General features: G+C 61.9%; 1 protein-coding gene across 3 annotated transcripts; it reads left to right on the forward strand.

Annotated features, from left to right (window-relative positions):
- The first annotated feature begins 1,358 nt into the window (after positions 1–1,358).
- Positions 1,359–10,857, forward strand: TINAGL1 (tubulointerstitial nephritis antigen like 1). 3 transcript variants are annotated; one of them, XM_079114392.1, is made up of 12 exons: positions 1,359–1,511; positions 1,998–2,315; positions 3,400–3,463; positions 6,845–6,937; positions 7,085–7,199; positions 8,272–8,395; positions 8,473–8,623; positions 8,705–8,894; positions 9,002–9,047; positions 9,297–9,420; positions 10,195–10,240; positions 10,333–10,857. In XM_079114392.1, exons 2-12 carry the CDS (start codon positions 2,006–2,008, stop codon positions 10,471–10,473), a joined length of 1,404 nt encoding a protein of 467 aa, XP_078970518.1. In that variant the 5' UTR covers positions 1,359–1,511; positions 1,998–2,005; the 3' UTR covers positions 10,474–10,857. The 3 variants fall into 3 exon arrangements, with proteins under 3 accessions (XP_078970518.1, XP_078970519.1, XP_078970520.1); XM_079114394.1 differs by lacking the exon at positions 1,359–1,511 and adding an exon at positions 1,556–1,705; XM_079114393.1 differs by lacking the exons at positions 10,195–10,240; positions 10,333–10,857 and adding an exon at positions 9,505–10,188.
- Positions 10,858–11,153: the final 296 nt, after the last annotated feature.

The following is an 11,153-nucleotide window of genomic DNA, read 5'->3' on the forward strand; positions in this document are numbered from 1 at the left end:
ATCAAAGCAGGCACCCTGGGCAGCTTCTGAAGGCTGCCTCATCTCCCACTGGGAGGATGTGATATTTGGCAATTCCAAGGAACCCGTCTAACAGCAAGATGAATGGAGGTTAGACAGGAAGAATGACTTCCCAACTAGGAGGGTGTTGAGACTTGCAGGGATGGCTAAGGGTGACGGGGAAGGAGGAGGTTGCTAGAAGGCAGGGAGCCTGTGTTCTGACTGCGTGGCCTCAAGCCAATCTGTTCCTCTGAGCCTCAGTTTCTCCTCGTTTACCAAGTCCCTGCAGGGAGCAGGGCAGCTGGTGGGCCTGAGTGCCCACATGGGGTGGACATTGTCCCCACCTCCAAGGCAGGACCCCTTGGGGACTCACCCCCACTGTCCCATAGCAGGGGGTGGCCCAGCCACAAGTGCCCGTTGTCCTGGTCTCTCCGCCTCTGCCAGGGGCCGGCTGGCTGGGTCGCCCCGGCTGGAGGAGGGTGCGGGGAGCTCAGCAGAGGCAGAGGGACTCCCGCGCTTCCCAGGGTGGCACGAGAGCATGGGCTGGGGACCGGGACCTGTCCAGGTGTAGCTCTTCCCTCCTCCCTGCTGGTCGGGCGCCCTGGCCTGGGCCCAACCTGTTGGCAGAGGGGGATTGCGCAACGGAGGTGAGAGGTGGCGGCGGCGGGCCTGGTGGGACAGAGGCCTTATTGTGTGGGGCCCAGACCCGCCTGGGCAAAGGAAGGGGTCAGGCCTCAGGCAGGAAGGGGGTGCTCTGCAGGGGGCACCCAGCTGGCCTGGCGCTTGCCTTCGGGCCCTCTCAGGGGACAGGGGCCAAGCAGGATGTTCCTGGGATTGACGGAGGGGCGGTGCTCAGGGCGGACCCAGCAGACTGAGAGGACAGAGCCCACCCAGGGTCGCAGGGCGTGGAGGGGCCCTCACCCACCCGCCTCCTGGGGATGAGCCGCCCGTGTCTGCAGGTTCCTCAACCCTGCTCCTGAGGATTCCGATCATTCCTGGCTGCTGAGGCAGCCCCACCGCCCCCAGCCCGGTCACCATGGAGAGGGCACGCAGGGCTGTTTTTCATACTAAGGGGCCAGAGGGGCAGCCCCTGGCACTCTTCTGTCATGTCCTAAACTCTGAGCTCAGCTGCCCCCATCTCCTGCTCTCTAGGAAAGCACCTCGCTTCCATGGTAAGTCCTTCCTGGTGTCAGACCACAATCCCTTCTGCTTGAGTTACAGTTCTACCTCCAAAGGGAGCGACTTCCACTTATCAAAATCCAAGGAGGACAACCTCATGCTCATTGTCCTTGGGCCTGCCCGCTCCCTGCTGCAAGCCCCAGCCCTGCATTTCGGTCTGCTCCAGGTGCAAATGAGCCGGCTCCTCCCTCCCACAGTCTGCCGGCCGGGAGGGCATGGCCGGCGGGGCGGTACAAAAGGCAGTCCCGCCCCGTGCTCCTCACTTGACTTTGTGTCCGGCAGCGGGGAGCCAGGAGGCGGAGGGCAGCCGGGGCCCAGCCCACACCCCTCACCAGGTAGGGCGCTCCCCTGCTCAGAGGCGGAGGGTGTAGACAGACACGGGGCGGAGGGGGACGGGGCAGGCGGAGGCCAGGACTGAGCAGAGCACAGTGCGGAGCGACAGAGGGACCCCCAGAGAAAGGAAGAGGAGGGCACCCGAGGGCGAGTCGGGGCGGCCGGGCGGGTTAGGACGGCTGGAGTCAGGACCCAGGTCAGGGTCGGGGGCAGAGGGACCTTGGCGTGCAGGACGAGGGCCGGGTGGGGGCTCCCAGAATGCCATCACCCGTGTCCTTGTCCTTGAAGGCAGGGGCTCCGTTCTGTGCCCAGGTCCCTCCCTGCCGTAGGCCAGGTCACCAAGCCTGTGGCTCCGTGCTGTGTCCTGCCCGGGGACCGAGCAGGCAGGGGCCCCGCCTGGCTGCACCTCTTGGGCCCTCAGCTGCGGGAAGTGGGGAGGCTCTGCGCCCACCGCCTCTGACCCCGAGCTCTGCCCTCCCTGGGCCCAGGAGGCACCATGTGGCGCTGTCCCCCGGGGCTGCTGCTGTTGCTGCTGCTGGCTGGCCAGGGAGCCCTGGGTGACCGGCGGGGTCGCTGGCGCCGGGAGCTGGCACCAGGACTGCACCTGCGGGGCATCCGGGACGCGGGTGGCCGGTACTGCCAGGAGCAGGACATGTGCTGCCGTGGTCGCGCTGACGACTGTGCCCTCCCCTACCTGGGTGCCACCTGCTACTGTGACCTCTTCTGCAACCGCACCGTCTCCGACTGCTGCCCTGACTTCTGGGACTTCTGCCTCGGTGTGCCGCCCCCCTTCCCTCCCATCCAAGGTGGGCACCAAGGTGACCAAGAGGACAGGACACCTGTCGGCCCCAGGCTCAGCAAGGCGCTGATGCGTGGACATTACTAGGGCAGGCTTTGCAGAATCTGGGAAAGAGACCCCAGCTCACTCCCTGCCCCTCAGGGAAGTCCCTCCTGTGGTCTAACGTGATTCTCTCCAGTAAGACTGAAAGAGAAGATCCGTAGCTGGGATTCTAAGCGGCCCCAGGGGAAGGGCTGATGGCCTCCCGCCCTTTCTCCCAGTCCTGTCCGGAGGGGGAAGGTGTTGGCCCGCCCGCTGACTCACGGCTGGGCTGATAGAGCACGCGGGTTGGCCAGGGTCATCTCAGCCACTCTGCTTCCGCTCAGGATTCCTTGCCCCTGAGATAGGCCAGACCTGGGAAGTGGGTCGGACTTTTCCTGCCCCCGCCCTTCCCCACGCCCTTTTCCATGCACTGGCCCTTGGGAGAAGCGCTGGAATTCCTTCCCACAGTCCTGGAGGGCCCTGAGCAGGGAGACTGCACACCTGGGTTGCCATTCCAAAGTGCTGTGTTATCTTAAGGGCGTCTCTTACTTTCTCTGGGCCTTGCCATTCCCACCCCGCTTCCATGCCCCAACTTATTTAAATGGCAAAGGATCCCAGGAACGCTGTGGCTGGCCTCCAGGTGAAGCAAGAGGATTCGCGGTGGAGTCATTGAATAACTTCCCACGTAGAGGCTGGTGTTCAACCCCGAGGGAGATGTCTTCCCCCACCCCCCGGGGCACTGGGGTTTGAACCCAGGGGTGCTTTGCTACTGCGCTAAATCCCCAGTCTTTCTTTAAGTTTTAATTTTGAGACAGTTGCCCAGGCTGGCCTTGAACTTGCCATCCTCCTGCCTCAGCCTCCTGAGTTGCTGGGATTACAGGTGTGCACCACCGCACCCGGCAGGGGATGTCTTAGTTATAGTTGGGCTTTAGCTTCCGTGACAATTGGGGTTGGTGTGTGTGTATGGGAGAGATGACCTGGGGAGGGTCTAGGGCACCTGACCCTCTGAGGACAGGGCCATATCGGCGGTTCTCTGGCCTGGGGCCACTTCCCTTCTCTCCTCCCTCCAGGATGCATGCATGGGGGGCGCATCTATCCAGTCTTTGGAACCTACTGGGACAACTGCAACCGCTGGTGAGTGTTGGGGCCAGGTGGGGCTTGGCTTGTGCGCCTCATGGCCAACAGACTTGGTCAAAACCTACATCCCTGCCCCCGCGTACTAGGGACAAGTCCTTTCCCCTCTCAGCCTCAGTCCTCATCTGTGACGTGGGCATTTCAGCAATGACAGTCCCTGCCAACTGTTACAGTGGCATCCGAACACATGCCTAGGAGCGGGCGGCCGTGGTTGCCTGGCCCAGGTGCCATCCCAGCTGGGAGTCCTTCCCCGCCCCTCCTGGCTTGGGCTGGGCCACTGCCCCTCCCCACTGCTCTTGCTGTCACGGGAGAGCCGAGAAGGGGACGCCAGGAAGGAAACCTCTGCAGCATCCGCTGCCCTGGGCCAGCCAAGGGTCAGGGATGGCCGAGCTGGCAGCCGCCGAAGCAGGGCCTTCCCTGGAACGCAGCCCCGCCTTCCTCCAGCCCTCCCACATCCCGGGCAGGAGGAGGAAGGGGTCGTGGTGCCTGTACTCAGTCGGAGGCGGGAAGTGGGAAGGGTGGGTGGGAAGCCCAAGGCCGCCCCGGAGAGAGGGACTTGGAGGAGCCCGTCCACCGCTCCGCTGGTCTGAGAGGCCCCAGGGAGAAGGAAACTTTTTGGAATGCATTGCGCATAAGCTGTTTCCATTGCCTCACGGGGTGAGGGGTGCCTGGGTCACAGGGGCAGCGGGGACTCTGGGTGCCCCAGGAGGGCGGGCCAGGCCTGCAGGAGTCTGCCCTCCCGAGAGGGGAGACCTGAGGGGTTAACGCTCCCTCTCCTGTCCCAGGTCCCCTCTGGAATGTGGGACCTGCTGCCTGCCATCAGCCCTGTCTAGACCTGCTTGGGCAGCCCTGGGGCACGGGGTGGGGACCGGAAGGCCCTGACCGACCCCTGCCCACCCTCGGGAGCTCTGGGCGGCTCTGTTCCCAGCACCTCACACCTGGCAGTGGGTGCCCTCCAGGCTGTGTGCACCCTCAGGGAAGCTTCCAGAGGGTCCTGCGGCTGCTGCCCGCTGTGCAGAGGGGAAAGAAGGACAAGGGCCTCCCTGCCCCCACAGCCCTCCCTGAGCGCCACCCACTCCGCTCTGGCCTGGAGAGCCAGCCATACTGGGGCTTGGCTCCCCTTGAGGCTCCTTATAAGGTGACATTGGAGGCGGGTGCCTGGGGCTGGCCTGGAAGGAAGCAGTTTAGCATCTTGTAATCGCAGAGTTATGAGCTCGTAAAAGCATCCTAGAATGCACAGAATCCAACCCTCAGTCGACACCTAGTTATTAAAGACCTGCTGCCCCACAGGAACCTGCGCCGGGCCCAGAAGGTTCAGCTGGAGGTAGCAGACACAGTCCTTGTCCCACAGGACTTCCAGGCTAATGGTGAAGGACATTAGAAACAAAACAAAAAACCATAAATCCATCCTGACGAGCTGTTCTAGGTGTTATGGGAAAGACAGGATAATGGAGGTCCTACTTTAGAGTCAAGAGGGTCCAAAGGAAGAAGGTAGGCCGCTGTCAGGAAGGGACATTTCTGCTGACATCGAGCAGTGGGTAGAAGACAGGGCCAGCAGCCCTGGCCCAGGGAGACAGGCGGAGGTGGACGAGGCTCCAGGAGGTGGGCCATGGCCCGCGGGTCTCATGAGCTGGGCCGCGGACCCTGAGGTCCTGAGCGTCACAGGAAGCCTTTTGGAGAACACGGTCGACTTACATTGCTCATAGGTCTCTGACTTGAAAGCAGGCGGGAAATGCATTGTGGGTGGGGTGGGTGGGGGAATCAGAGAAAGGCAGAGACTCGGTCAGCAAGCCGTTGTCCAGGCCAGGTGAGAGGTGAGGAGGGATCGGAGCCGGATGGCAGCAGTGGAGGGGCAAGGGTCAGCTGGGTTCCTGAAGGGCCATCCCCAGAGCCTGCTGATGGGGGACTTGTGGGGGACACTGCTGACCCTGCAGTATTTGGATCTGAGCAGCTGGGTGCTGCGTTCTGAGCGGAGGGTGCTGGGGAGGAGCAGCGGGGAAGGCCATTTGGCTATTTTAGATCTGAGCTGCCTTTACTCATCCAGAGGTGTCAGGAGGTCAGCTGGATGTGAGTCGGAAGCCCAGGGGAAGCGGGGCCTGGGGTTCCTGTGAGAACAATGACAGTCCAGAACAATTCTGAGCGCTCAGCCCGCCGGCCTGGTGCTAAGTGCTTTACAGCCGTCACTTAATCCCTGGAAAGTGGTACTATTATTATCCTCCTTTACAGCTGAGGACCCTGAGGGAGAGGGTTTAAATAACTTTCCCAAGTTCACATGCGGAGGCGACTAGGGTTGGAACCCGGGATTTGAACTCCAGAATCTGTGCTCTCAGCCAGCGCACTGTACGGCCAACGCCTCTCATTCCCTCAACAGATATTTATGGGGTGCTGCTATGGGCTGGGTTTTATCTTCTGAATCCCCAAAGATGCCAACCAATACCTGCCCTCAAGGGCCTTAGGAAATGGTACAAACCATGTCAACTGTAGGGTGTCAGGTCCTGGTGACCTGCCAAGGTAAACAGTGAGACAGGGAAATGGGACAGGAAGTAGAGAGGGTGCCAGATTGTAAGATAGGGTGGCCAGAGGAGGTTTCCCTGGGAAGGAGACATTTGACTGAAGACCTGGGAGAAATGAGAGCAGGCCATGGGGATGTGGGAGGAAGGCCGCTCAAAGGCCCTGGGGCAGGAGCGGGGCTGGTACGAACACGGCCTAGCTGGAGCCTTGGAGTCAGAACTGGAGGGAGAGGGTCAGAGTGGGGAAAGAGGACAGACCATGCAGCACTTGTAGTCACCTGAGGACTTTGGCTTGTATTCTGGGATGTGAAGCCAGTGGAGGTTTTGGGCAGAGGAATGGCCTGACTTCAGTTTAGCAGATGACTCTGGCGGCTGTGTTAAAAATATCCTGGGGGATGTGGGGTGATGCAGATGGGCTGAGGGACGGGGGAGAGGCCGTGGCTGCAGGGGAGAGTGGTTTGGATTCTGGGGTGAGTTTAAGGCAGACCCAGCAGGATCTGCCTATGGTGGGATCAGCAAGTGGGGAGAATGTCAAGGGCGACTCCCAGGCTTGGGCCTGAGTTCCAGGGAGACTGGAGCTGGCGTTTTATGAGATCGGAAAGTGGGGGGACCAGGCTTTGGGCTGGGGTGTGCTACGCCTGAGCTGCTGTTAGGTGTACCAGATCCGGAGTTCAGGAGGGAGCTGGGCAGTGGACATGAACTTGAGAACTGTGAGCTTGAAGTTGACGTTTAAGGCCACCAGGTGGGTGGGAGCGTCTGAGGGTTCTCCCACGGTGACCGGTACACAATCCCAGGCCCACGCTGACCTCGGGGGCCGTCCCCTCAGAGTCCCCAGCTCCCCACTCACTTCCCTCTGTCCTTTCCTTGCCAGCACCTGCCAGGAGAAGGGGCAGTGGGAGTGTGACCAGGAGCCATGCCTGGTGGACCTGGACATGATCAATGCCATCAACCGGGGCAACTACGGGTGAGGTACCGGTGCCCTGCCCGAGTCGCGCGACGAGCCGGGCACGCGATGCTCATTTGGCCGCGATGCATCCCTCCCCTGACAGGGACGTAGCCCCGGGGCTCCCAGCCTCGGCAGACCTGTGAGTCCCCGTCCCCTCTCCTTCAGATGGCAGGCCGGGAACCACAGCGCTTTCTGGGGCATGACCCTGGACGAGGGCATTCGCTACCGCCTGGGCACCACCCGCCCGTCTTCCTCCGTCATGAACATGAATGAGATTTACGTGAGTCCACCCATGCCCACACTGCCGCCATCCTCCTGTGGCTTAGGACCAGGGACGATGGTACCTGTGCCCTGCTCCCACAACGGCTCAGACCTGTCCGCTAGTATCAGGCTATGTTCCCCCGAGTAGATCACTTCCCTCTCTGGGCCTTTGTTGCCTGCTTATAACAAAATGGGCCGCACGGGAGGCGTGAGCTGTGTGGCTTCAGCATCAGTTCCTCCTGCCTCAGCCTGGGAAAAATGCTGCTGGTCCCAGTAGAGCTGAGCCAGGGCCCCAGCTGCCAGGAGGTCACCTTGGTATTTTTAGGAAAGGAAGGACCGACACTCTTCCAGCTCTGGCCAGAGATCAACAGTTCTCGGAACAAATGCGGACTCAGCAGAGCCTCTAGGGAGGAGGGGGTGTCTCCCTTCCCACCAGTGGGACCCTCCAGGGGAGGAGGAGATGGGAATCAGACCCACGCGGTCACAGGGTGCGGAGGGGGAGCTTCGTGCAGCAGGACTGGGCTGGGACACATACTGAGGGTCTGTCCATCAGTGACTGGCAGGGGAGATGGGGGCTGGTCCTTCCTGCAGAGAGACCTCAGCCCAAGCCTGGGTGGCCAGCCCTGGCCCTGCCTTACTTCTCTGGGCCTCTGGTTATTTTCTGCCTGGTGCTATTTGCCTTGGCAGCCTGCCTGGTCACGGGACGCCGCTGCTTCTTCCCTCCCCTGCCCTTTGGGGCTTAGAGGCCAAGGCCTTGCAGGAAGGAGGGTGTGGCAGATCCGAAGGGGGAGAAGGAAAAGGCAGAGGTTGGAAATGGAAAGCTGGGCGATCCTGACGGGGCCACTCCCCTCTTCCTGGTCTCAGGGCCTCACCTGTAAAACAGGACGGGCTGCCCCTGCCGCACGCACCGGGAGCCACTCAGTGGCACTTGGTTCTTCCATTCTCCTTGAGGCCGAAGCAGCTAGAGTCTCGCAGCAGGAGCCTCCGATTGCGGAAGGCCCTCGACCCCTGGTGACCCACCAACACCAAAGTGCGCCTGAGGGGCAGGCCACACAGGGCAGGAGGCAGACAGGGCCACCTTTGCCTTGCAGATGGTGCTAGACCCAGGGCAGGTGCTGCCCACGGCCTTCGAGGCCTCGGAGAAGTGGCCCAATCTGATCCACGAGCCGCTGGACCAGGGCAACTGTGCAGGCTCCTGGGCCTTCTCCACGGCAGGTGCGTCTGAGGGCAGGGCCGGCACAGCGGGGGCACGAGCCAAGGCCTGGCCCTGATGGCCCCTCTGCCTCCCGCAGCCGTGGCATCTGATCGGGTCTCAATCCATTCTCTGGGACACATGACGCCAGTCTTGTCACCCCAGAACCTGCTGTCCTGTGACACCCACCACCAGCAAGGCTGCCGCGGTGGGCGTCTCGATGGCGCCTGGTGGTTCCTGCGACGTCGCGGGTATGCCGCAAGGGGTACCAGGGGAGTGGGCAGGGTCTGGGCTGTGCTGCACCACATCGCTGCCTTCTGCTGTCTCTCCAGGGTTGTGTCTGACAACTGCTATCCGTTCTCGGGTCATGAGCGGGATGAGGCTGGCCCTGCACCCCCCTGTATGATGCACAGCCGGGCCATGGGTCGGGGTAAGCGCCAGGCCACTGCCCGCTGCCCCAATAGCCATGTCCATGCCAATGACATCTACCAGGTCACTCCTGCCTACCGCCTGGGCTCCAATGTAAGTCTGCACATGGGTGAGGGGTCAGAGGCAGGAGAGTTGGGGGTGGTCAGAGGCCAGGGCCTCGCTCTTGATGGGTACCCTCCTGCCCATCCTCCTCCCTCCAGGAGCAGGAGATCATGAAGGAGCTGATGGAGAACGGCCCGGTCCAGGGTGAGTGTCCTCGTCTTGCTCTGGCTCCAGAAGCTGGTGTCTGCTTGAGGCTGGGTCCGGTGGCCCAAGCAGTCTGTACAGCACTGAGCAGCATCCGCAGTGAGGCCGGGCATGAGGCATGTCCCCGCCTCACAGGCCGGCCCCGGAGAGTGTTGCGGGGTGAGGTCCTGGTGGCTGGGCACGTGGAACAGGCTCCCCACCAGGGCCTGTACTAAGGGCTAAGGGGGCCCTACCTTGATCTGCCCACAGCGCTCATGGAGGTTCACGAGGACTTCTTCCTGTACCAGGGTGGCATCTACAGCCACACACCCGTGAGCCTGAGCAGACCAGAGCGCTATCGCCGGCACGGCACCCACTCGGTCAAGATCACAGGGTGAGATGTTGTGGGCCTGGGGAGACTCGGGGCAGCAGGGCTTGCACCGGGGGCCTGCTTTGAATCCTTGTGATCTCTACAAAGTCAGGACTGCTCCCCACACTTCAAAAGGAGGAAACTGAGGCTCAGGAAGAGGAGGAGCTTGCTCTGAGTCACACGGAGAGTCAGGAGTTTTTGAAGGGCTCCTGGAAACCATTCCTTCCTTACACAGTGATAAAATAGCCCCAGGGATAAAATAACTGACAAGGATTCAAGAGCTGCTCAGCCTCTCCACCTCAGCACCTGTCCCAGCTCTGGCAGACACAGTCATCAGGGCAGGTCACTCCCCCCACCTCAGTTTCCCCCTCTGATACAATAGGGGATGGTAGGATCCTGATTTTGTCAATGAAAAGCCCAACCAAAGAAGTGTGCTGGGGGGAGTTAGGGGCCTCTGAAGTACCACACTCTCCGGGCCTTTTCCTTCAGTCTACCTATCCCTCCCTGGCTGCCCATGCAAGGGAGGAGAGGCAGATGTGTGAGGTCCCACAGAGCTGGCCCCATGAGGACCAGGTCCACCCTGTGCCCACACCTTTGGTGTCTTCCCCTTGCTGAGCTTGGGTACACACACTTACAGAAGGGGCGAGTGAGGGAATGTGGAGAGGGACTGAGACTCCCCAAGTCATAACAGTGTGCCCAAGTTTCAAAAAGCAACAGGGGCCCCAAGGGGGGGACCCCAAGGGTTCCCGCCCCTGAGAGCCAATGGAATCAGCGCCCCTTCCCCTCCCGCTCTGCCAGGTGGGGAGAGGAGACGCAGCCCGATGGGAAGACGCTCAAGTACTGGGTGAGTCCCGCCGGCAGCCCTGGTGCTGCCTCTTTCCGCTGCCCCCTCCCCGCTCTCCGCCCGCTCCTCCTCACTGCCCCTTTTCTTCCCAGACCGTGGCCAACTCCTGGGGCCCATCCTGGGGTGAGCGGGGCCACTTTCGAATCGTGCGTGGTGCTAACGAGTGTGACATCGAGAGCTTCGTGCTGGGCGTCTGGGGCCGCGTGGGCATGGAGGACATGGGTCATCACTGAAGTTGCGGGCACTAGGCCAGGCCCGGCCCGGGGTCCCAGTGGGGCGATGGACGGAAGAGCCCCCAGACCGCCCGGCGGAGCAGCCCCTGGTGCAGGCGGCGCCTGGTGCTAATCCCCTCACGGAGCCGGATCCGCTGACGCAGCGCCCGGCCTGGGAGCCCGGGCAGGCGAGGCTGGCGGAGCCCCCAGACCTCCCAGCGGGGATGAGGCAGGGCCTGGCTAGGCAGGAGGGGGCCCGTAGATCCTGGCATTCCAGCCCAAGACCACGAAGCCAGGACACCCCCAATCTCCAGCCCCCCTACCCGCCCCACTCCTGTATTCTTGTTTTTCAAAGATATTTATTTTTCTTTTCACTGTTCTAAAATAAAACTAAAGTACAGATAACTACAGTATCTTGGGTCCTGCAGGGGTGGAAAACCTGGCCAGAGTTGGGATGGGACTTAGCTAGAGGGCAGAAAGGACTGGCTGAGCCATTGCTGGTTGGTAGGGGTGGGTAGCCGCCATTCAGTCCTAATTGTCAGCGCCCTGGGCGGTGACCCACTAGGAGGCGGGACGGGGCTGGCATGGCCTTTGGCCCCCAGGAAAATGCGGACCGTGGGAACCACCTTTCAGACGCTGACTCAGCCCTGCCTGTAGGGGCAGCCAGCCCACCAATCAGCAGAGCTGGCTCCAGGGCCCAG

The sequence above is a fragment of the Sciurus vulgaris genome (genome assembly GCF_902686455.1).
Source record: "Sciurus vulgaris genome assembly, chromosome: 1".
Lineage (NCBI taxonomy): Eukaryota > Metazoa > Chordata > Mammalia > Rodentia > Sciuridae > Sciurus > Sciurus vulgaris.

Coding starts and splice junctions, on each gene's coding strand:
- TINAGL1 (XM_079114392.1), top strand. CDS start 2,006: ATGTGGCGCTGTCCCCCGGGGCTGCTGCTGTTGCTGCTGCTGGCTGGC. Junction 2,316..3,399: donor CCCCTTCCCTCCCATCCAAG/GTGGGCACCAAG, acceptor TCCTCCCTCCAG/GATGCATGCATGGGGGGCGC. Junction 10,241..10,332: donor GGAAGACGCTCAAGTACTGG/GTGAGTCCCGCC, acceptor TTTTCTTCCCAG/ACCGTGGCCAACTCCTGGGG.